At 33.6% G+C, this 26,955-nt stretch overlaps 1 protein-coding gene across 1 annotated transcript in view; it reads right to left on the bottom strand.

Moving 5' to 3' along the window:
- LOC117178298 (dachshund homolog 2) overlaps positions 1–26,955 on the bottom strand; it is a 1,316,001-nt gene that overhangs the window by 218,751 nt on the left and 1,070,295 nt on the right. The window contains exon 10 of the mRNA XM_033369665.1: positions 1,090–1,371. Within this exon, the coding sequence (XP_033225556.1) occupies positions 1,090–1,371 (282 nt within the window). The remainder of the gene's footprint in view (positions 1–1,089; positions 1,372–26,955) is intronic.

The following is a 26,955-nucleotide window of genomic DNA, read 5'->3' as shown; positions in this document are numbered from 1 at the left end:
TATATTAAGCGTAAACCAATTTAAATTGTTCTTTGATACAGAAATAAGTCACATCAATTGAGATCCTTAATACAAAATGAACTAAATTCTTTTATCTTGAGTTGATTTAACCCAGGTTACGTTTAATGATTTCACCCCCTACATGAATTGAAATTCTTTTTTTTGTTTTAAAAAAATACAGAATATTTGAAAGAATTTCAATAGTTATGCTACACGATACGTTTGATGAGTATTCCACGATTAAAAAAAAATACTTTCTCCTGATGCAAATTAACGTAGAATCTCTTTCAGACTGCTTCAATATACTACGTAGTAGTTAATTTTCCTTGAAGTAGCAGTTACTACAAGGGTTATCATAACATTCTCCCTGAAGGGACTTGAAAGAGAAACTAGTTAGCATCTTAGCTATGTCAAAATTTGAGTGCAAGCCAGACAGAGAAGAGAGAGAATCACTCCTCGTATAGAATGTATGACTGGAAGACGCAAGGCTCAGAGGTCCCCTCCCAAGGACGTAAGTACCTACCTTGGACGACGTTACACCCCTCACTCTGAACACGTAGCTTTCCCTTCCCCGACTAAACCTCCGCCGTTGTTTATTGCAAATGGATCCCGCATCACGATGCCCGGGTGACTCTCGAGACCCTATTGAGATACCTCCTGTTTCCTTACCAGGCAGACATTCTCTCTTCCCTCTCTCCGTCGCTCCTTTCCTGTTCGCAGGGTCGTTATTGCCGCTCGACGCGATTGCTCCCGTACGAGATCTTTCGAATAATTTACTTTCGAATTCGGTTATACAGCTTCTCATAGATATAGATATAGGGATACAGGTGTGCTTCGTAACGAGAAAGTTAGGGGGTTATTACGAACTCGGTTGATTTTTCGATAAACTGGGATCGAGCTAACTCGAACGGAAGATCTGAAAAATTGAGTGGGTTCTAATACGCGAATGCGATTATCTTATAGAATAGTGCCCTGGATGGTGTGTGTACGCAAATCCTCCTTCTCGTTTAGATGGACAATTAAAAAGGCGTGGGAATATCGAATCGGGTGGGACTTGAGCCAGGACGACGAGAATGGTTGATGACTGACCTTGATAATTCTGCCAGAAGGCCTGACTGCCGATGAGATCCAGTCCACTATAACCCCAACCTGGTTTCTCCGGCGTGGGTGGTTGTTGGGATGGACGAGAAACTTGAGCTTCTCGGTATTGTTGAACTTGCTGCTGCTTCTGTTGTTGTTGTTGTTGTTGTTGTTGTTGTTGAAGTGGTTGTTGACAGCTTGGCTGCTGGGTGCTCGATTGCTGGGACTGAGAATGTATCGAATTCTCCTCGGAAGGTTCTATACTCGTCCTAGCCTCCACCGTGACATTTTCTGAAAATTGAAATTAACGTGTAGAAAACAATGTATGTGTTTTCCTATCCAAAATACATCGACTTTTTGTGGTTGTTAAACTCAAATCTTATTTATAAACTTCCAAGTTTAGCAGTTTCGAGAAATATGCAGTAGAAAAAAATGTATAAAGGATTTGTTCTCCATAATAGGTCGGATCTTAAGACGTTCTCCCGGATCATGATGTCTGCATCCGTTTCACCTGCTACACATTGGAAATATACACAATTCTTTTGCATTTATGACTGTGGCTGTGCCAAGACAGGATCAGGTAGACTTGTCTTGAGACACGGAAGTATAATTTATGTATATATTGGTTTTATTATTATGACAGGGCCTCCTACTTCCAGATTTCGGTCTCAATAACTACAAGCATATACAATTTTCCATAAAAAGATCAAGACTCGTGTTCTACGACTATCTGGTGAACTGTTAGAAATAGGATAACATGACAAACAATTTTATATTCATCATCCAAAGAAAATCATTATTACAGATAATGAAACTTATTAATACATAACAAATAAAATACAATGCAAATAATAAATATATACATTCTGTAAAATTTAAAAGGAATTAGTGATGACCCTCGGAGGCCGTAGGAGCCTTTTAGCTTGTCTTCGAGTAATAAATATCCCAGGTTTTTTCCAAATCAAATAATCTTGTCTCGAGGCATACATTTGTATTTTTAAGTCGAAAATCTTTATCTTAATACATCTAAATAGTACAGTGTAATATATGTCTTGAAGTACAACTTAAGACAAGGACAAAATTATCTAAGTAATAAGAAGGCTCCCAAAGCCTCCGAGGGACACGACTAATCCGCCTTAATGCTTAGAGATTGTTTATATTATTTATCTGCAATGTATTTATTTTTTACGTATTATTGTATTTAATAACCTGCAATAATTTATCAGTAATTTACTAGATACTGATAGAAAATTACTATTTTCAATTTTTAAGGAAAATTTTTAGCTATTCGTAACTTATAAGAACCACAGGTTTCAAATTTATTACTTGCAAATAATATATTGCAAAATAACAGGTTTTGTCGGTTGTGAAATTTTATATAGGTTATCATTATTTATATAATATCATTTTTTTAAGAGAAAATCTATATATTTATCAAGACTTAGGGGGGAATCCCGTGTAACAGGCTGAAAATTATGGAATTTTTAGCAATTATTTTGGGAATGAAAATGATAATTACTCTTTCAAAAACATTTGTGGTTAAATAAGGTACTTCTAAAGTATAGAAAAATGTATTTTAGCCTGATAAATTAATAATATTTTTATTTATAACGGCAGATGTCCGACGTGTCCAAATTCGGTAGGTCAATTTTCCCTATTTCTAGCTTCTCACACGTGGATCTAAAATAAAAAAATTAAAAAGATTTTAATGTTTAGATCCTTAGTAAGCTGGTGAACCGAAAAATATTTTTAAAATTTCAATATTTCACAAAATGGTGGTCATTTGAAAAAAATCCGATTCTTGCACAAAAACTTGCTTAAATTTGTTTTTAAAAAATGGTTGAAACCATTTTTTTCGATTTAGATAAGTTTACCGACAAATGAAGCATTTCAGCATTCTGTCTGCAGAAGTTCAAGTCGATCGATCAAATAATGTTTGAGCTGTGATTCGGGAAATTTTGCAAAGTGTGAAATCGAGAAAAACGTGTTTGAAGATTTACATAGTGACAATTGTCTTTAAAATTTCCAATCGTTACGCAGTCATTCCGGGAGCATACATTAAGCCCACTTCTTCTTAGTAGAGCCGGTTTATTTCCAAAATCGTTACTGTACAAATTCTCGGAAATTTTCCCACTAATTTTGTAGGTAAAATTTCTGACTCTAAATAGGAAAAATTATTTTCCTAAAAAAGTTGGAAATTTTCCCAACACTTTCAAACAATTTCCTTTTTGCATGAAAATATTTCGATCGGCTTGAGAAATTTTACATACATATTTGGAAATGAAGAATTCCTTTAATATTTGGGAAATTTTTTAACTCACTTCCATACGAAATATTCTATTTGTCTTTGGAAAATTCGCACATAATTTTGGGAATAAGAAAATTCCATGCTATTTAGAAAAAATTTCAATTCCAGCAGCAATTTTACAAAACAGTTTTTGGGTAAAATGGCTAGTAGTGCATAGGAACATTTTTACCATATACGTAAGGAATTTTTCTCAAATTCGAAAATATTATTTTTCTTCGGGTAATATACCTTGTTTACTTGCATTGAAGTGTTATATTATTATTGAACAAAATTGTATGATGGAAGCAAAAGATGTGCTCGGAAGGACGCTTCTTTTGGCTCTAGTACATTTCGTGTACGGGTATCAATATAAAAAGGAGACCGGATCAACATTAGAGTTTCTTGAAAGGGAAAACTCTTATTCATTTTTTCTTCCTTGAACATTTGTAAGAGAAAATGTAAAGTAGATAAATAAATGAATATATATATATATATATATATATATATACATAATTACAACATTAATAAGAAAAGTATATAGGTAAATCTATTTTATGTAATGCAGAATGATGATCTTGGACACGCCACTGACCCCTTAAATTATCCAAGGGACAGCTAATGAACGGAACATAAAAAGGTCCGCTAAAGTTACAAACCTCATAAAGGAAATAGTACAATTTGAGTCAAGTGAATAGCTTTCGTCAATACATAGGTTCAAGAATGAAATGTTAAGTACCGAGGAAATATAATCAATGATTTTATACCAAATATGTACTTTTTTTAAATGAAAAATTCTCTAAATTTTGTTTTCAGGGTAATATTCTAATTAATAAATAAATAATAATAATAAAAATAATTTAGGAAATTTTTCCTAATCTATTTTTGGGAACATTTTTTAATTTTAAAGAACAATCCTCAAATAATTTAAGAAATTTCCCCGAATCATTTTTTGAGAAAATTTCCTAAGTTGTGAGTAGAATTGCCAAATGAATTATGGAATGTTTCCCTATTTATTTTTGGGAAATCTTCCTACTTTTAAAGTACAATTCCCAAATAAGTTGGAAAATTTTTCCGAATATATATTTTTGGAAAATATATTCACTGCATGAGTTTGTGATGCCGAACTTTCGTTTAAGCAAAAAAATAAGAATCTATTTTTTGGATCCGCTACACGGAATTTCCCCCTTAAAATAACACTTCTAGTCTTAAGACAAGTTCAAGTCGACTCAGCATGTAATCACCCTCGACAATTTTAACTATAGTTTTTACGTCAAACAAACTTCATTAACAGATTATCTTACAAAAATGGTAAACTCTTTATTTTTAGCTTCTGGCATAGACATAAAATAAAATCACCTCAAGTTATGTGCGCACTACATGCAGGGTGATCCAGCAACTGTACATCCATACGCTGAAAAACAATATTCTAATTTTAAGAATTCCCCACTAAGTTTGAGAATATTTGAAATTTAAATAGGTGCCAAGAATATATTCTTAATGTAAAATAAAAACCCGCTTACCTTAAGAATATATATTCTTGTTAAATTTGAAGAAATTCGCACTGAGGTTAAGAATATTCGCAACTTAAATGGGTATAGTTAATCTTAAACTATGGTAAGATTAAATATTTTTATTTCAAAGATATTTGTTCAGAAAAAATTCAGATACATTATTTTTAATATTATTACCTTACAATTTTACGTAATACGCAACACACAACTTGTACAACTTCAGCTGATTAAACTTAATAGCATTGAAAATTGCACTTCCTTATTTAACCTCACTACCTTACTTCTTATTTAAATGTGACGTCAGGCCTTTCTCATTCTAATAGTTTCTGCAAAGAGAAGGAGATAAATGAGCGCACGCGTTTTATTACTTCTTCGCGGGTAAAACAATCGAAAATGGAAACTGATCGAAAAGCACGTGGCACGAAACATTAAAAGAAAAGATTAAACAGAGCAAGGCGAATATTCCTTTGTGCATTTCTGCTTTTCCCAAGTATATTCTGATTTTCAGAATATTTGATCCCTTTGGTTAGAAGATACTCTTAATGTAAGAATTTCGCTTCCTTCATTAAGAATATTACTAAGAATATCCCTGTGAGAATATAAAACTATTAATATTGGATTATTGTTTTTTCGGTGTATTCTCCAAGGTTTGAAAGAGAAAATTGCTTGATGTAATGAGCATCTGCTTACCCTCAGTTCCTATTTGAAATTTTACTGAATGTAATAAAAGGGTGAAGTTCCGAAAAGCGCTTGCTTCTGATTAATGTGAAACTCCATATACTTATGTATTTTGATGCGCTGATCACGAATATGATAGTGAAAATATTCTCGAATTTGATTTTCATGGTGAAGAACAAAAAAAAATACATAAAAATCATATCTTTATGTTTATCTTAATGAATAGTGAAAATTAAAAAAAAAAGCTTCAAATAAAAGGTGTAGATCCTTTGAAAATACATATTTTATGTCTCATATATTTTTACCCTACGACTGACAGTTTTCGAGAAAATAAGGGAAATGTCGGTACGAAGTGTAGAGTTGCTTAGGTCTCACACGATACCCTTTTCAACGTTAATGGGGGCGGGAAGGCACACTTATGACTGGCCACAGAAATAACTTAGGTAACACATGACCTCCTTTCTAACGCCTCATGGGGGGCACCCCTGTGACTGGCCATAGAAATAACTTAAGTCATACACGACTCCCTTCCCAGCGTTTCATTGGGGCGGAAAGGCATCCCAATGATTGGACACAAAAATAACTCAGGTTAGACACGACCCCCTTTTCGACGTGTCATAGGGCGGTGCAGGAAGGCACCCCTGTGACTGGTCCCAGAAAAAACTTAGGTCACACACGACTCTTTTTCCAATGTGTCCTGGGGGTGGGAAGGCATCCCAATGACTGGTCACAAAAATAACTTGAATAACACACGACCCCCTTTCCAGCATCTTATGGAAGCAGGAAGGCACCCGTGACTGGTCCCAGAAAAAACTTAAATAACACACGACCCCCTTTCCAGCGTCTCATGGGGGCGGGAAGCCACCCCTGTGCCTAGTTACAGAAATAACTTAAGTCATACACAACCCCTTTTTTAACGTGTCATGGGGACGGGAAAGCATCCCAATGACTGGACACAAAAATAACTCAGGTTAGACACGACCCCCTTTTCAACGTGTCATGGGGCGGTGCAAGAAGGCACCCCTGTGACTTGTCCCAGAAAAAACTTAGGTCGCAAATGACCTCCTTTCTAACGTCTCACGGGGGGGGGGCACCCCTGTTACTGGTCACAGAAATATCTTAAGTCATACACGACTCCCTTTCAAGCGTTTCATTGGGGCGGAAAGGCATCCCAATGAATGGTCACAAAAATAACTTAGGTCAGACAAGCCTTCCTTTCAAACGTATCACGGGGAGTGGAAAGGCGCCCCTGTAACTGGTCCCAGAAAAAACTGAGGTCACACACGACCCCTTTTCCAACGTGTCATGGCGGGCGGGAGGAAATCCCAATGACTGGTCACAAAAATAACTTGAATAACACACGACCCCCTTTCCAGCATCTAATGGGAGCAGGAAGGCACCCCCGTGACTGGTCCCAGAAAAAACTTAAATAACACAAGACCCTCTTTCCTGCTTCTCATGGGGGCGGGAAGCCACCCCTGTGACTGGTCACAGAAATAACTTAAGTCATACACGACTCCCTTCTCAGCGTTTCATGAGGGCGGAAAGGCATCCCAATGATTGGTCACAAAAATAACTGAGGTCAGACACGACCCCTTTTACAACGTGTCATGGAGGGCGCGAAGCCACCCCTGTGACTGGTCCCAGAAAAAACTCAGGTCACACAAGACCCCTTTTCCAATGTGTCCTGGGGGTGGGAAAGCATCCCAATGACTGGTCAAAAAAATAACTTAGGTTAGGCACGACCCCCCTTCCCACGTGTCATGGGGGACAGGAAGGCACCCCTGTGACTGGTCCCAGAAAAAACTTAGGTCAGACACGACCCCTTTTTCAACGTGTCCTGTGGCGGGAAGGCATACCAATGACTAGTCATAAAGATAACTCGAATAACACACGACCCCCTTTCCTGCGTCTAATGGGAGCGGGAACGCACCCCTGTGATTGGTCCCAGAAAAAACATAAATAACACACAACCCTTTTCCAGCGTCTCATAGGGGCTGGAAGGCACCCTTGTGACTGGTGCCAGAAAAAACTTAGATCCCACATGACCCCTTTTCCAACGTGTCATGGACGGCGGGAAGGCATCCCAATGACTGGTCACAAAAATGACTTAGGTCAGACACGACGCCCCTTCCAACGTGTCATGAGGGGCAGTAAGGCACCCCTGTAATTGGTCCCAGGAAAAACTTAGATCACACACGACCCCTTTTCTAACGTGTCATGGGGGGCGGAAAGGCACCCCTGTGACTGACCACAGAAATACCGTAAATAGCACACGGTCCCCTTTCCAGCGTTTCATGGGGGCGGACTGGTCACAGAATTAGACTTGACCTTCCAAGAATGTTTGATGTTCAGTATTTCTGCGATTTTCAATATTTAACGTCCATTCAGCTTTCCCGGAATTTTTTGTACAATTTAAGAGGCACCGCTAAACATTTTGCAGTACATCTGTGATTTTTCATAGTTATCGTCTATTTTGTCGAAAACCATTAGCCGTAGGGTAAAAATATATTCAACATAAAATATGTATTTTCAAAGTATCGACAACTTTTATTTGAAGCTTTTTTATAAATTTTTACTATTTACTGAGGTAACGTAAAGAAACATGATTTTCATGGGTTTTTCATGGTTTTCACCACGAAAATCAAATTTTCGGGTATTTTCACTATCACATTCGTTATCAGAGCGTCAAAATACATAGGTGTACGAAGTTTAGAATTAATCGGAGGTAAGCGCTTTTCGGAACTTTATCCTAATAAAATATAAGAAGTTGAATTAAATGCTAATTCAAATTTTGCTAAAAAGGGGAGAGCAATGTGTTTAGGCGATTTAATTCTTTGTTACAAAGCCACATAGAATCAGTATTAAGCAAGGTAAGTTTTCACAAAATATAAATCGCGTCTCGCCTCTCGTGTACTTTCATGATGTTTGATTTGAAATTAATATCGCGACTCTCTGGCACTGACAGGGTTAATCAGCAGCTACAGCGAAAATGGCAAGGAGGCACGAAACGTTATATCGGAATAAGAGATTTCACTTAAAGGGTTTCGTGTTGGAGTTTTGGTAGTGACAGCAAGGGTGGGTGCTGCTGGCGGATTGAGCTTGTTTCTAGTTAAGGCGAAGAACGTATATTTAGGAATTTTAAGACCACTGTAGAAGTACGCACTATGTGCACTTTCAAGTATTAGAAGACTATAGGATTTCATTGATTGCAAATTTCGGAGAGGAAAGGGGATCGTAAGTAAGGAATCATATTCTGCTGGGTGTCAGTATGTTTATTCTGCCCCGATGAATGAATTAATGTATTCCGAGATTAAGGCTTTTGGCCTAAGGCTGAGATTCAGTGCAAGTCTCGAAAATTGACAGAACTTCTCAGAAGAGGTAAAATGAAGAAGAAAATGTTCTATCATCGACAATGTCAAATTTATTTGGAGTATTCCATGTGGTGGTATCTAAAGCATTTTTATATTTTCGTCCTGATGAAAACGTATTAGTTTTATGAACAATTTCACATCGCTATTTTCATCAATTCTCGATGTTTTGAGACTTCCCAAGTTATAGAAAAAGTGTTTGTGATGAGAGTGTCTATTGACCATCTGTAGTATGAAACTCGGTAACTCCTAAAAGAATTTAATTCATTTGATTGCATTGTGCTTTGATGACTTTTTTAAGGCTCAACAAGAAAGATCGAGTTTGTTAAACAGCCTTTCTGTGACCTATGGTTATGGTTTTACTCTTCAAAAATACTAATAATTTGGTGCTTGTGAATTCTCTTTTGGTAAAGCTCCTTTGGTTTTGATTAACACATTTTCATCACGTATTTCGTGCTTCGCACTCGATTTTCTCCACAATGTGAACTAGTCCAACCTTAAGATATGGACGTTACAAAAGACCTGAAGGAAAATTGGCAGTGTTAATGCATTTCCGAATTATAAAAATTGTTATATTCATTAATATACAAATATACATTAATGAATATACAAATAAAGATACATGAATTTCGCAGGTGTAAATTATAAAATCGACCGTGTGATGATCATATGAGCTTCCGAGTCTTATCACTGACTGATTTAATACTTGTTAAACATTAAAATTTTACACAATTTTAAAAAGATATAGTAGTAATTCTGGGATTTTATGGAATTAGTGGAATTCATGGAATTCGTGAAATTCTTAGAATTCAGGAAATTCGAAAAATCAAAGATATGCACAGAATACAAGAAATTGAGAAGATTCAAAGAATTGCCGGGTTTTACGTAATTCGTGAAATTTACGGCATTCAAAGATTTTGCGAAATTCATAAAATTCATCATATTTACAGAATTCATGGAATTCAACGAATTTAAGGAATTTATCAAATTCACAGAATTTATAGAATTCACGGAATTTACGCAATTCGCGGAATTCACGTAATTCATTGAATTTACAGAATTAAACGAATTTAAGAAATTCGCGCAATTTGCAGAATTCAATGAATTTAAGGTATTTACGGAATTTACGAATTTCACGCAATTTTTAGAATTCACGGAATTCACGCACTTCATAGAAATGAAGGAATTCACGAAATTCATGGAATTTGCGAAATTCATGGAATATATAGAATTTATGGAATTCCACGAATTCCTTGAATTCCACAAATGCCTTTAATTCATTTAATTTCTTAAATTTCTAGAATCCCTGAAATTCCGTGGATTTCACCATTTCCGTGAATTCCATTCATTTCATAAATTCCGTGAATTCCGCGGTTTCCACGAATTCCAATATTTTTATAAATCCCTTAAATTCCATGAATTCTGCGATTTCCGTGAATTTTGTGAATTTGATTAATTCCGTAAATTCCTTGAATACGATGAATTCCATGAATTTCGCAAATTCCATCAATTTCGTGAATTCCTTCTTTTCCGTGAATTGCATGCATTCCGTGAATGTCATGAAGTTCGTGAATTTCATAATTTTCATGAATAACATGAATTCCAGGAATTCCTTGAATCTGTAATTCTGTAAATTCAGTGAATTACTTGAATTCAGCGAATTGCGTACATTCCGTGAATTCTATAAATTCCGTTAATTTCGTGAATTTTATAAATTCCATGAATTCCTTGAACCTCGTGAATCTCTTGAACTCGTTGAATTCCATGAATTCTGTAAATCTCCTGAATTTTATGAACTTCGCAAAATCTTTGAATGCCGTAATTTCCATGAATTACGTAAATTCCGGTAATACTTTGAATCTCCTAAATTCCTTGTATTCCATGCATATCGTTGAATGTTCTAAGAAATGATTTGGACTTTATATAAAATTTTTTTTCTTTAACAGGTGTCGAGATATCCAGCCGCAAGTATGATACAGAAGTGTTGCGGGCTACTAGACTTGTATTATAAAATTCTAATACATGTGAGGTACCATACCAACGCCAGCATTTGGAAAATACAACATTATGTATTGTAGTGTTACATTACGGTTTGGAAATAAACTTTCAATACATTTAGTGAAAGTTTCAAACAGAAAATTTTAACAGTGGACTTCAATAACTTTTACTACTATATCTTTTTAAAATTGTATGAAATTTAAATGTTTAACAAGTATTAAGTCAGTTAGTGATAAGACTCAGAAGCTCATATGATCATTACACGGTCGATTTTATAATTTACCCCTACGAAATTCATGTATCTTTATTTGTATATTCATTAATGTACATTTCTATATTGATGTATATAACAATTTTTATAATTGGGAAATGCATTAACACTGACAATTTTCCTTCTGGTCTTTTTAACGTCCATATCTTAAGGCTGGACTTAGTCGAAACAAAATTTGAAAAAGGTTAACCGCAGGAAAAGGCACAAAAAAGAATTTTAAAACAAAGGTGATGTTAAAGAATTTCGATCGAAGGGTCAAAAGGCAGTATGTGATAAGATTAAGGCAATGCGTGCTGACGATAAGTGATTCCCGTAAGTTTTAATAACCAACGATTTTTTAATCTAAGTGCACATGTTTATGTATTTACTATCATTAAAATAATTGTTTTATTATATAATTAAAAATAGTTTGAATAAAGTGTGTATTGCATAAGATTCAATCTTCTGGTTTATTAAGGTTCAATACCTTCATTGAATTTCAATAAGATTCAATATTCTATACATAAGTTTTAATTATTTCATTGGAATTTCATTACATTTAATGAAATTTATATACTTTTCTTAAAATTTCAATACAAAATTACAGTTAGATTAGGTATTCTGTACTTAAGTTTCAATACCTTTATTGAAATCTGAATACTTTCAATGAGGTTTTAATACTTTCATTAAAATTTTAATACAACATTTTATTGTGATTTAATATTTTGTGCTTAAGTTTCAATACTTTTAATACGATTTCAAAACCTGCATTAAAGTTTCAATACTCGGTTTTCAAATTTCAATAAAAGATTCTCGAATTTCAATACTAATGTATTTAACTTTAAGGTATACTTTGTAAATGCCGTCATGTACTTTTCACTTAAACTTACAACAGAAATTTCTAACAGTGTACTTTCGACCGTTAAGCCGCTTTAATTTACTCACTACTAAACTTTTTTTAATGGTAAAATTATTTTTTTTACTGGATAAGCACTTTCTTTAAAATTATCTTTAATTATAGAAACAAGATAATGAAAATGAAAATGTTTTAATAACAATGTATATTATAAATCGTGATAATATAAATGTATCGAAATAATCGATTTTTCAGGGTAGCTGATAATACAAGTAAGTGAAAAATATGAAGCACATATTAAAGTGATCATGAAAAATAAAATTATACATTATTTTACAATATGTGAATAAGCAGAATCAGCCTGATGTACAGAAATGAATATAACATAAATTTGATATAATATTGTTGAACATAATGTAGAAAAGTTCACATTATGGAGAAAATCGAGTGCGGAGCACGAGATACGTGATGAGAATGTGTTCATTAAAACTAAAGGAGCTTTGCCAAAAGAGAATTCACTAGCACCAAATTACGTTTGTCGATGTTTTGACCTTTAATTTGGAAAAGTTTGTGCACAAATGTGGGGGAAATACAAAGACCGAACGCGTAGCCCGGGAACAAACAGTTGCGCGCCTGAGGCGCGCTTAAACTTGTGAGCCGCGCGCAGAGCGCGAAAGTAGTATGTTCCCGCGCAGAGGGCAAATTTTTTATTAGTATTTTTGAGGAGTAAAACCAAAACCATAGGTCATAGAAAGGCTGATTAACAAACTCGATCTTTCTTCTTGAGCCTTAAAAAGTCGTCAAAGCACAATGCAATCAAATTAAATCAATTTTTTAGGAGTTACCGAGCTTCATACTACAGACGGACAATCATGAAATTCAATGAGTTAATGAAATTCAATGAAATTACGGAATTCGAAGAAATCATAAAATTCAATGAGTTTATGAAATATAATGAAATTACGGAATTCACAGAATATATAGAATTTATGGAATTTCACGAATCCCTTGAATTCCACAAATGGCGTGAATTCTACAAATGCTGTGAATTCATTAAATTTCTTAAATTTCTAAAATCCCAAAAATTCCGTGGATTCCACCATTTCCGTGAATTCCATTCATTCCATAATTCCGTGAAAGCCGTGAATTCCGTGGTTTCCGTGAATTCCATGGTTTCCATGAATTCCATGATTTTTATAAATCCCTTAAATTTCATGAATTTTGTGAATTTTATTAATTCCGTAAATTCCTTGAATACCATGAATTCCATTAATTTCGCAAATTCCATCAATTTCGTGAATTCCTTTATTTCCATGAATTGCGTGAATTCCTTTATTTCCATGAATTGCGTGAATTCCGTGAATGTTATGAATTCCGTGAATTTCATAATTTTTATGGATAACATAAATTCCATGATTGCCTTGAATCTGGGGAATTCCGTGAATTATTTGAATTCCATTAATTCTGTGATTTCATTATGCACAAGTTTCGTCTTAGAAATGCTCTAATACATGTATTGAAATGATTTACAATGACTTTACGATTTACAACACTTACAATACATGTATTGCAATTTCGTCATTCCAATAACATGTTTGCAATTTAACCTTACGCTTTTATTGGAGAATTCTTGTAGAAGTGTTGTAGAATTTCAAACATGTTTAACAGTGTAGGTACGCACATTCAATTTTACAATCGTCCCGACAAACATATTTACCTTTCTGTTACACATATTTTATTCTTATAATTGTTAAAATAAATGTTTCATGGAACAAAATGATTGCTAATACAGTGAAGTCAAATCTTTGAAAAAATCGAAATATAGTCGTGTTTAATATCAAGTTAACCAGTAATGTTAAGTCGGACGAGTTTATTAAATTTTAAACACAACGTTTCGGAAATAAACCGTTTACATCATCAGGGAAATCAGTATTATCAATTACACTCTAAGAAGGTTTAAAAATAATAAACTTATTAAAATTATAAAAAGATAGAATCACCTCAATAAACTTAGAGATTGGTAAAACGACAGTCAGTGAACATCTTTTGGAGAGAGTCGATTTAGTTTAAAATCAAGTTATACGAAAAATAATGAAAAAAGTTAAATATTTAACTTTTAATAAACATTTAATCTCTTTTTTTTAGAGAATAATTCAGATACAATGATTTAAAATAGGAAACTTTCCTTTTTATTAACTTTAATACCATTATAACTTAATTTTAAACTAAAGATGTTCACTGACTTTCGTTAATAATTTGTAAGTTTTTTATTCTGTAAGATTGTTCTATCTTTCTATAATTTTAATAAGTTTATTATTTAAAATTTTTATGATGTAATTTATGTAATTGGTCCCCCTGATGATGAAAATAGTGTTCCCGAAACGTTGAGTTTGAAATTTAATGAACTCGCCCAAGAGAGTTGAAAACAACATTTTTTACTCATTTTATTCATGAAAAAATAAATAGTATACAAATTTTTAAAAATAAATAGTAGTTTTAAATAAGAAGCATTAGAAATTAAAAAAAGTTCTTCGGAACGTTAGAAATTATTCATTTTAGAACTGTTTAATTCAAATATATTTTAAATCTAAATGATTTATTTCTTTAAATATTTAACTAAAAACCATACCATTTTGAAATCTCACATTCAAAATTAAAATAAAGACTACACAGACAATAATGCTATAATGTTATTTAACATTTGAATTTGAAACTACAATAATGTGAGATTTTAAATTCAGAATCTGTAAAAATTAATGTAAGGAAAAACTTAACTTTAAAGGCCTCAAAGATTAAACTGTTTTAGAATTATTCATTCAAAAGTCTATTCTTATAATAAAATTATCCACATTTTTAAGGCCTTAATTATATGATGGCAAGCATAATCATCAATCATTCTAAATACTTTGAAAACTATATACTTTTCAGTTAGAAACTTTCAAAAATTAAAAAATGCGCGGATTATGAATTATGATATGCTAATATTTAAATATAATTTTCATCCTAATTCGATTTACCTTGTTTATAAAGACGATTCTGGATTATAAAGCTCACTACTCATAATGTTTGAAACTTGCGCTTTTATATATTCAATGATTCGTTGTTTGATGTGCGCTCTGTGAAGATCGAAACCGAGGGGTTAACCACTTCGATTTTTCGTGTACACTAGATTACAAGATTACAGGATTACATAAGATGACTAGAAATTCCATATGATTACACAAGATTAGACAAGATTACATGTGATTACACAAGATTACAGAGATTACAAAGATTACATAAATTACGTGGGATTAGATAAAATTACATGGGATTACACAAGATCACAGGGATAACATAAGATTACGTGGGTTGACATGGGAATAAAATTTATAAACTCAACTGCGAAAAGGGACTAATATAATACGATACTGTGCCATATACATCTATAAATTTGAAGAATTATTCATTTGAAAAAAATTTCAAGTTTTAAACTCCATTGACTAAACAATTGAGTTTGTAAATTTTTTCAGTAAAGTAGTCATTAGATAAAGGTTATAAAAATTATATGATAATATATTGCAAATTTAACTTCAAAATCTATTGCCTTCTTGATTTCTTTGTTTTATCTCAGCCCCGTTTCACTTAATGGGAGGCATGTATGATAACAGTTGAATAAGAGTTGACCGGTGGCCACCAGGCGAAATCGCGGCGCCGCACTGATTACCTTTAGGGCCGACTTGCTACCAAATGCATTGTGAAAATAAAAAAAGTGATATTTCTCGATAGTTCAACTATGATTTTCCTCATTGTTTGCAGATAAGTTTGCAGATAAGTGAATGAAGTAAATAGGAATAAAATTATTTTTGAGTGTTTTGTTTAGAAAATAAGTAATTAGTTCGGAATTAATATGTACATAAAGTATTTTTTCAATAAAAAACAAACATAATTGTTTAAATTTCATAGTAAAATGAACAAAATGAACAGTTTTTACATTTTTATCACTTTTTAAAATATTCTTTTTTAATTTCCCATCCCCTTAAATTTCTTCAATCTTTTATATTTGCAAATCTTTTCACTACTTTGTAATTTATTCTTACTGACTGGATGTTAAAACTATTTGACTTTATTCTCTTGGATAGAAACGAAGAAAAGCTCAGTACACTCAGAAAAATGTTTGTTTGAATCAGACAACAAATTGATTTGAATTCATATCATTGAATCAACCGAAATTTTTTCTTAAATTATAAAAAGGTTTATTTGATTTTAAGAAATGGAAAATATTTGCCTTATTGATTGAAACAAATAATTTGTTTAGTACAAACTGTTTGATTTAAATAAAAAATTGATTTGTTTAAAACAACGCATTTGTTTAAAAACTGTTTCTTCGAATTCCTGAAAATATTTACTTGATTCAAACACAAAATACAGTTCAAAGCAGTACTACAAAGTGTCGCTAGGCGTGCTAATGTCGGCGGTTCCTAAGGGACTAACCTAGAATCTAAATTAATTGATCATGTGATTTATGTGATGGAATTTGTATTTTTTTTACAGTGTAATATTCTAAAGGTTCTGATTTACTGGAAAATCATAAATTAATGGAAAAATGGACGCAATATCTCTAGTTTAGGAACTACTTGAAGTTTAGGATTTTTACTTTTCACTGTTAAAAATTTTAGTGATTTTACAATACATCACAACACAAATTGTAATGTGAAATTACAATTTTGGTATTTTGAAGTGAAATTACAACACACGTATTGTGAATTGAAAGCTCCGCGTGTCCGCCGCTGCGAAGCAGCGCCATATTATGTGTATCAGCTGAAATATTAACGGTTTTATTTTGTGCACTATCGGAGTAGAATATTTTACTTAAAAGTGAGGCAAAAGGTAAGTTTATACATATTTATATTAAATCTAAGGTTTTCGCGCAATATAGACTTCCTTCAGAAAGAGAATAAAAGATTGAAATTTAGCGAAATATATTTTTTATCTGAAGGAAAAACCAGAAATTTGTATTTTCGTGGTAAATTTTAGAATGTCTTGATATTTATTTTTATACTGCAAAATAATATAATTTGCATCAGAAGCTTAAAGTTTAAAAACAATCTATATTCTTCTTAAAAAATGCTGTCAAAATCTCTAACATAACCTACAAAAACACATGTGATTTTTTCGTGAGCTATGTTTATTCGTGTAGATTATGTTAGTGATTTTGACAGAATTTTTCATAAAAATTATCGATTATTTTCAAGCTTTTAGTTTTTGCTGCAGATTATATTACTTCGTGGTATAAAAATAAAAATCAAGATATTCTAAAAGTTACTCCGAAAATACTAACTTCTGTTTTTCCTTTCAGATGAAAAACATATTTCCCTAAATTTCAATGTTTCATTTTGTTTCTTAAGAAAGTCTATATTGCGCGTAACTTGCTGACTTTTAAAAAGTAATACTTCTCTTCTTAAGCGGTCCTCAATAATGAAAATATAAAAATTAATTGTTTTAAAGTGGAATCCCAGTGCCATCTTAACCTCAAACTTGAAAACTTTTAAAATTTTCTGTTTTTTTTTAATTACGAAGTTTTTGTGATGCAACTAGTTTGGTTTTTATTCACCAACCAAATTTATTTCAAGTAATGTCAAATTCAATATGAAAATAATCACATTTAATTATTTTTAAGAGCAAAAAAGCGAAAAACATTCTGTTCCACCGCGAGACCGTCACACAAAAATTTAATTTCCTCCGAACTGAATAACTTTTTTGGATAACAATTTATTAATTCCCATTCAGCATCCTTGTACCTCAAAAGAATATTTTTATTTTTGTAAAAAAAAATCTACTTCTAATCTCTACTGCAGACCGATTTTTAATACCTATGAAATTCTACACTGTTAAAAATTTCTGTTGTATTTCACAATAAATTTAATGGAAGTTTATTACCAAAACGTAATGTAATTTCACAATACATGTAATATAATTTTACAACACAAGTACTGTAATTTTACAATACATGTATTGCGATGCAGATTTTTTTGGATGTTATGAAATTACAAAGCATTTGTTGTAATTTCACAAAACTGTATTCTGACGGTACAATTTCACGTATTGTAAAATTACATTACGTTTTGGTAATAAACTTCCATTACTTTTATTGTGAAATTACAACAGACATTTTTAACAGTGTTAATATAATTGAAGATTTCGGGTGTGAGTAAGTCTTCTTCAATACTAACCTCCTTTCTTTATAATTATGATTTATGAAATCAATCATGTTCTTTTCTATTATAACTGCAACTGTCCACTTAAAAGCAGGAACACTCATATATACATTCAATTTAAATGTCTAACTCTGGTTCATTTCTCATCATTCTAATTTATGATTGTTCAATACCCTGCCGATGAAAATGCACTGAAAGAGCAAAGAAAACGCACTGTTCAGTGCGTACTCAGTCCTGTTTCTTCAGCACTAAATGTACCGCTAGTTTTCTATACCTGGGTTCCCCGTCAAGTGTACATTTACATTTTTAAAAGGCTATTGTCACCCAATAAATCTAGTCTGTGAGGTCTTTGAAAAGGCGTGTCAGTAGTGTATAATACTATAGTGTTAGTGAAAATCGATGTGTCTATGCAAATGCGACTAGGCTACCAAGTAGACAGGCTGAAAGGGATTAAAAATTAAAATTTTTAAATCTACGAGGAGGTTAGAAATTCAGAATCTACGGTTTTCGATTATTTCAGATATCTAACTTTTTTTTGGATGTTCTAATTGGACCAAATATAACATATCTCATAAATGGAATAAGATACGCGAAAACAGACATCATTTTTTAATTCAACTTCAAAGTAGGATATTAGTATATGAATTATAATTATAAATATGTATAATGAGAAAATTCATAAATTAAACAAAAGTATTAATAATTTGAAGAAAATTCTAAAACGGGAGACGGTTTGGTTGCGGCCAGGTACTGTAAATAACTCTGCCCGACCGGTATATGATGATGAATACAATAGGAACATTATATGACCGTACCATCACTTCTCAGTGCGGTTTAAGTGCTGAAAATCGGCACAAAAGGCCACTGAAAAACACAGTGGCAGCCCATTGCCGTTCACCAGTCCGTTTTCAGTGCTTTTTCATCGGCAGGGTAGAGAAATGAGAAGCACAGAGTAAAAAAATAACCAGAATTAAGCATTCGGATTGAATAAGTGTTTCTTTTTTTACATATACAATGATATTTATGATTAACAATAAACATATTATCGAGCTTATACAATATTTTTATAAAGAATGCTTAATTTTGAGTTTGAGTGTAAAACAAAAGATTAACTTCACTTGACCAAAATCTTTAATTAATTATAAAAATACATATTCAATGTAACCAAGAACTTTACTTATTTTAAAAAAGAAATTTATTTAAACAAACCAAACATTTGACCACATTTACTACATTTTTAATACCAACGTCCATTGGACGTTGGTATTATTTTACACAGATTACCTAATATACTAGATATTTGTGTGCAGTTGATTAAAGTATGAACATAATATAACAACATAACCATGACTTTTTTTATCTATTAAAAAAATTATTCAGAATTAAATTTGCTTAATAATTTCAATATTTTTACTGCTTTTAAATCCACAACATACCTGAGAGAGTATGCGAGTGTAGCAACACAATGTTTACATTTACCGTATAGGCCAGCTATACATGAAGATAGGCAATCAATTAGTTTTTGCTTTTTCTTCAGCTATAACAACTTTCACCTCATGATGAACACTTCTATGCAACTCTGTTGTTTTTACACAAAGAAAAATGATGTATAACCTATTTTCAGTTTCTCCAATGATTTCACAATAATAAATATGATCTGAATTAGCAAGATTTCCTCCCTCTTCAAGTCTCCGCTATCCATCATCCACAAAATTTAGAATATCCGATAAATTAAGTATAAAATTTATAATGAAGATTACATGTGTATGGGATTTGATAGCAGAAATTTGAATGAATTACACTATGCGGTCCAACAAGACGACCTCCGGCAAGACGACCTGCTCAACATAACGACGGGCCCTTAGGTTCGTGTTTAAAAGGTACGTAAAGGGTGGCAATAGAGAACTAGATAACCAACAATGTGTGATTTTTTGAGAGCAGCGAAAAAATCATTCTGTAAAATTGAAATCACTATTTAATGACAAAACAAAAGTTCCCTCCCAAGCCGTGCAGAAATTGCCAAATATTTGCCTTATTTCCGACATGGGCCAGAACGGGTTCACAATTTTGTGGATGTTAAATTTTGCCCCCTCTAAACCCCGGCTTAACAGCCAATATTTACAGTTGATGGTGCCCCATTAATTCCTGGGGCTAAATGTTAGGCATGTTAAGATGAAACCTAACCTCGAAATGAGATTATTCATTTATAAGAAAAAAAGCAGAAGTGAATACAATTTTCTTATTATAGTATAGTTGCTTTTGTAAACATAACTATAAGAGCCAGTGCATTATTATAATCCGCTTATTTCAAAATAAATTTTTACATTTAAGTTCAATATAGAAATTAAAAGCAACTTCAAGTTAGAAATTAAAAACAAAAACATATTGCGAAATACTTAAATAGTTTATCATGCACAAATGATGGCTGTTCTTCTTTATTTGTTTATACTCTCTCTATTCGCGTCATGCAGTCTTAAATTATTGTTCTTATTTCTAAACGCTTGCGACTTTGTCCTGGGCTTTCATTTCCTCTTACCATTATCAATTTCAAATTTTGACTATAGTTCGCAACACTACTTCGTAACTCTCTTTCTTTCGGAGTTATTTTTTGACTTTTTTTCTAACATCCTGTGCAATCAGCTCTCTCTCTCTCTCTCAGATCTTCTAGCTTCTTCATCCATTCCCCCCCTGACGATTTTCATTTAGAATCCGTTTAATTCTCTCTTCTGTATTTTGCCCTCCCCCTTCGTGCTCTGTACACCTCTCTAACACATGAAGCGATGTTTCCTGCTCATACCTACATACTCTACAAACATTCTCTTCATCATTCATCCAATATCTGGATGCTGTTATACCCTCTCCCATTCTGAATCTCACTACTCTATTCCATTTGCTCTACTTTTTAATCTTTTTTAAGAACTCTGGTTACCCCTGCCCTTTAACCATTTTATACCAGCTGTTGTACCTTGAATCTGCGATTTTTTCCCATCTTTCCTCACCGTGCCTTGCCTTCATCTCTTCCTCTATTTCCACCTACTCTGTACCCCTCTTATGTATACCGCATTCACGCCTCATTCCATATCTCTCCTCCCATTTTGAACCTCCAACGTTACCTGTCCTCTCTTTATGCATGACCTCGTGGGTACAAGCTTGTGCAATTTTGCTTCCCTCTCCCCTTCTTAGTTTCTCTTCGAAGTTTCAAGCTCTTTTCACTTGCCTCAACATACTTTTTCTCTTTCTATTTCTACCCTCAACATATAACCTGCGCAACGCCAGCTCACTCCCAAAACCCATCTCAAAAATGGCTGATGCAAATTTTCTATTCTCTTGTGTTATTTCCATCCCCAGATTTCCACACCATACCATAACACTGACCATATTAATACATTAAACATCCACACTCTGATCTTCCAATCATTCCTGAACCTTCTTTTCCCTATAACCCATACTTGTCCCATTACTTTACTCGCGCATTCTAATCTCTTTCTCACCTGCGGCTCATCTCCTCTTGTATTACCGTTACAAAAGGAACCATCCCGCCTCTCCCAGTATGTCCAGTAGCCTCCTACCCTCCCGATCCGTTTCCTTTTGTTTCGATTTTCTTATAAACACCTCATTTTCTCAGCCCATACTTCTCCCCCTTGGTCCCCGGACCATGCATTCAAATCCCCTCCTATTAGGGCCAGCCTCTCCTCTTTCTCATCTGTCTATTTCGGTATTGTTCTCCATCTTCCCTCTTCTCCTCTTCTTCTGTACACGTATACTACATTTAAAACGACTTTTCCTAATAATATTTTTCTAACCATTGTTCCATCCTTTTCTTCAATATACTCTCTCTCTCTTTTCTTCCTTTGGCAACAGTTCCTTTCTCATTCCTGACACCATGCCACCTGTTCCTCTCCCCTTAACGTGCTCCTTTCTTGCTGCTTGCATCTTCCACTTATATGTTTGCGGTAATATTTTTTTCAAGCATTTCCAGTCTTTCTCCCATTTCTGCACTTCTCCCCAAAATCCTTTGTCCTTTTTTTCAGTCCAAAACGCTACTTGCACGTTGCTCTTTTGGTACTTATCTCCTTTATTCTTTTCATTCAGGTCCTTTTTCCGTTTTGAACCCCCCCCCCCCCCCCCCCCCCCCCCCCCCCCCCCCCCCCCCGTGACACTTGCATTCCCCTTTTCGCGCTCTTAGTTCCCTTCATTCAGTATCCGTTTCCTACCCTCCCTCAGTTCTTCTACTTCATCGTCCCCAATCCATATCTCTCCGTTAACCCATATCCTATCTCTGCCAATTCTTACCCAATTCTTCTCCATAACTTCATATTTGTCCTGCTCACTCCCCGAGTTCACTTAAAACATACATTCTCTACCCTCTTTATTTCCTCCTAGTCTTCTTATCCCTTCCAATCTGACTTGCGCGCCAATGTCTCTCATCACCTTCCTAATATCTTCCTCTGCCCTTTCACTGTCCACTTTCAAACTCTTTACTATTATGTTCTTTTTCCTTTTCGCTCTCTCTTCCCCTTTTATTCTTCTTTCTACCGCAATCAGTCAAGAGCGTCACCTTTCATTTTGCTTGTGCTTGTCCACCTCACATTCTCTCACTTCTTCCATACATCCTTTCTCTCCCACCTTAGACTCATTCCAGTCTCTTCATATCAGTCAGTCTTCCGCATGTCTCATCTAATCTTCCACAAGTCTCGTGTTTAAATCCTGTTATAAGGGCTTCTAACTTTATGAACATATGCCCTTAATCCCCATTTCTCTCCGGCGTTCTTTTTTTGTCTTTACCTTTTTCAAATCATTGCCCCTCTCCGCTTCTTCGCCCGCCCGCTCTCTTTTTCTTTTATCATCCCCCGTTTTTTCCCCTTCACTATTGACACTCTCGCTGCTAATCGCGCTCGCCGACTGTTGCCACATCTGCAACAAATCCCGCGATCCCGAGCTTCCCGATTTCGATGCAAGCCTTTCCAAATTAGTGGACCTCCCGCGCTCATGCCCCCTTCCTCGCCTCGATTCTACCGATTCTGCTGTTGCTACGGGATGCAAAGGCGTGGTAAGCGTCTCATCTGCACTTCGCTCACTCCTTTCCTCGTCTACGCCGCTACCTTCTCTCTCTGTGCTATCACTATCCCTATATGCTTCACTCTTCTCACTCAACTCGCTCTGCTAGGGTACTATATTAGACAGGAATATGCAAACGCCATTCTGGTTCCTGGATAGTTCGCGGAAAAAAGTGCGATAAGCTTGTCGTATAGTTCGATTAAAATTAAGTTTAGAATGAAAGTAAAATGGTCTGCTGCAATGCTCCGTTTTCTAAAAATAGAAGCGAGGATGGATTTAAACTTTACCGTTTTCCACTAGAGCGAACAGAAAGACTGTCAATGTGGATCATAAATTGTAGACGCGTCAAATGGAAACCGAATTTAAATTCAAGATTATGCGAAGTTATTAATAATATTTATGACTATCACAATATATTTCAAATATAGGGGGTCTACATATTATGTTTACATGTAATTAAATTGCCTATCAGTATTTTTTAAAATATATTAAAGCGAAATGAGATCAAGAAGAAAGTAAGGCTAGGAACCCATTTTTCTACAGAACGACGCACATTAACCCACGCAAACAGAAAGAAAGTATGATGTGAAATGTAAATAGCTATCATAATTAACTCTTAAAAACGTATTGTATTATTGTTTGACCTAGTCTATTATTATTTTATAATTTGTTAATATTTATTTGAAAAATCACATGATTATAATTTTAGCACACGTCTATTTATAAACTGAGTAAAATTTCGTTTGCAATCATAATTTTTGCAAGAGCTACTTTTTGGCAAATGTGTGGGTTAAAAAATCATATAGTCGAATTTAAATATTCTATATATTATATCACATGTAATTTTATTTATAATTCATTTTTTAATAACAATTCTTCATTATAATTTAAAATTAAATAATCTATATCATGAAAGTGTATTTATATAATTCGATATCAATTTAGCGATTTTGAATTTGGCGGGGAACCAGACTGGCAGCTTGCATATTCCTATCTAATATAGTACCTTAGCTCTGCCTTCTTCCGAAATCACTTTGCGGGCTGCGCATAACCGACATGATTCCACCCTGTTAACTGACCTTTAGACTCTCCTGCTCCTCCCCTTTGAACCCTTTGAACTCCTACTTACTGCCAAGAAACCCAGTATATCACCTAAGCGAACCTAACCTCAAAATCAAGTTTCGTCAATTTCTTTGTTTTACGTTTAAATTTTCACTTTCTATCACTCCCTTCATTCACACTTGCACTTTCACCCCAGCACTCTTACTCACCACACCCTCACCGTACTCACTTATTTTTTCACTTCTCCTCAGCCAAAAAATGATCGCACTCGAAAAACACCGTGTATCCTCTATCGGGACTGGAAACGGTAGCCCAAATTACGGCTGTTATATTTCGTCTTTCAACTTTATTCGTTTTTTTCAAAAATAGTTTTAAAAAAAATGTTGCTTCCAGTCTAACATACTGTTGAGACCCCGAGCGGGTATCGCGTCTAATTTAGAATCTGACCCCATCTAGATGGTCCTATTTAGGCCACATTCTACCCAATCTGGTCCCAATAGGATCCATATTGGAATGTCTGTACGGGGAGCCGAAATGTTGCTGAATTGATGCCAAAAAAATTTGATCAGCATAAAATGTCCAGTTTCGAGGAAGTAGATGTGGAAGTTGACAATATCAAATATAAGTGACATTAGTATAAAATTCGACCAATATATTACAAGAAATTAAGCAAGGTTAGATCAGATTACATGGGTTTACATGAGATTACATGGGATTACACATGATTACGCAGGAATACATGAGATTACATGGGATTGAAATATATTACATAGGATGACACAAGATTACAGGGATTACATAGATTACATAGGATTTCAAAAAGAATACACATGATTACTGTGATTATACAATATTACCAGGGATTATAAGATATTACACAAAATAACAGTGATTAGACTAGATTACATGGGATTACATCGAGCAGTGTACACAACATTACAACAGTGGTTAACCCCTCGCTCGAAACTTAATTCATATTTTTACTCTAAGGTCTAAGACTCTAAGTAACCTGTACTCAGGTATAAAGGTTATAGATCATCAGGTTCAAGCTGGAAGACAATTGTATAATAGTATTTCTTGAAATCGTAGAAAAGGAGAACTACATGCATTTTTAAAAATTAAGATTAAGAAGTAAAAATTAATATATTTAAAAGAAAATTTCTTTTTTCAGTACTAATTTATTTTTTACTGTAAGATTTCGAAGAGCTGTCGCTCTTACTTGATAACTGGAATGCATAATTAAAAATATTATCAATCACTTATTATTTATTAAAAGTATATACTATAGAATTATAAAATGATTTTGACGCTAAAAGTGTCCGAGATCGGCCGTTTCTCCACGTTGAGCGTCAAAGTAGGGTCTCTATTTAAAATAAATTAGACCCTCTTTTAAAGCTCAAACTACTGCTGTAGGGCTTGTGGCATCAAAACAGATTCTCTATAATCTCACACCAATATGGATAAATAAAAATAAGTTTTTTTATTTATTAGAAAAAATAAAATAATATCTGTGATATAGATATTAAGGATATTCACAATTATTTTTTAGTCATATTATCAATAGAATTTTTTTATTATGAAGCTGAAGCATAGTGCACTGAAAAATTCGCAAGCACTAAGAAACGAACCGGAGATCGCACGAACACACTAAGTAAATATAAATATTTGAAACGATTTTTTAAGACTTCAATATACATTAGTTCTGTTTTTAGGAGTATTCTACGTTATACGCCTCAAAAGAAATTGAGGCTACATATTGAAATTTTATTCTGTGTTATTTATTACTTGAATGAATACAATGGCAAACTTGCTGATTTCAATGAAAATATCTATTTATCTTTTTATTAAGCAAAGATTTTTAAAAAAGTCGTTCAGTATCATAATTATTCCAATTATAGTGAAAAATACAAATATTGAGTTCAAGTTTCAATTTTAATATTCATCAGGAAATAATTTTATATTAACAATAACAATACTGGTTTTATACCCAATTGTCTCGTCGTCTCAAAATTCAAGATGAGTAGTCAATTATTTTTCATACATTTGGCTGTTCTTATTCTCCAATAAATATGATGAAAAGATTAAAACAGTTAACATTTTCTAACAAAAAGAAATTCTCTTTTCTCCTAATTCAAGAGGTAGATACGTAAATAGTAATATTCCTCTAAAAAATATTTGAAAAACTCTCAATTACTATTGCTTCGTAACAAAAATGACCAAACCATTGAAAAAGTGTTACTGTTCCTTGGGGAAAAATTATTTTGTGCGAAGGAGGCGCGTTTTCCGTGTCATTCCGGGAAGGTTGGTAGCATAGGCTCTAATGGGCGATTTCTACGGTAGGGGATATTGCCTACGTGGACGGCAAAGTCAACATTGCCGTTTGTTACGCATGCGCTTTTGCGTCAAGAACTGGAATCTGTTTTGTAGCGCATGCGCAAAGCGTCGAGTCGAATGCTTTAGTAAAAATTTAATGACAATCTGTGAATTTAATTATAGTGATTAAATATATTTTTCAAATTTTTTATTTCATACATAATATTTGCTGTTAGCGATAGAATATATTTTATTCCTATAATTTGGTGTGATTCTCAATCACCTACCACAGGT

This window comes from Belonocnema kinseyi, chromosome 8, assembly GCF_010883055.1.
Source record: "Belonocnema kinseyi isolate 2016_QV_RU_SX_M_011 chromosome 8, B_treatae_v1, whole genome shotgun sequence".
In the NCBI taxonomy this organism is placed as follows: domain Eukaryota; kingdom Metazoa; phylum Arthropoda; class Insecta; order Hymenoptera; family Cynipidae; genus Belonocnema; species Belonocnema kinseyi.
This window is presented reverse-complemented; position numbering and strand designations above follow the sequence as displayed.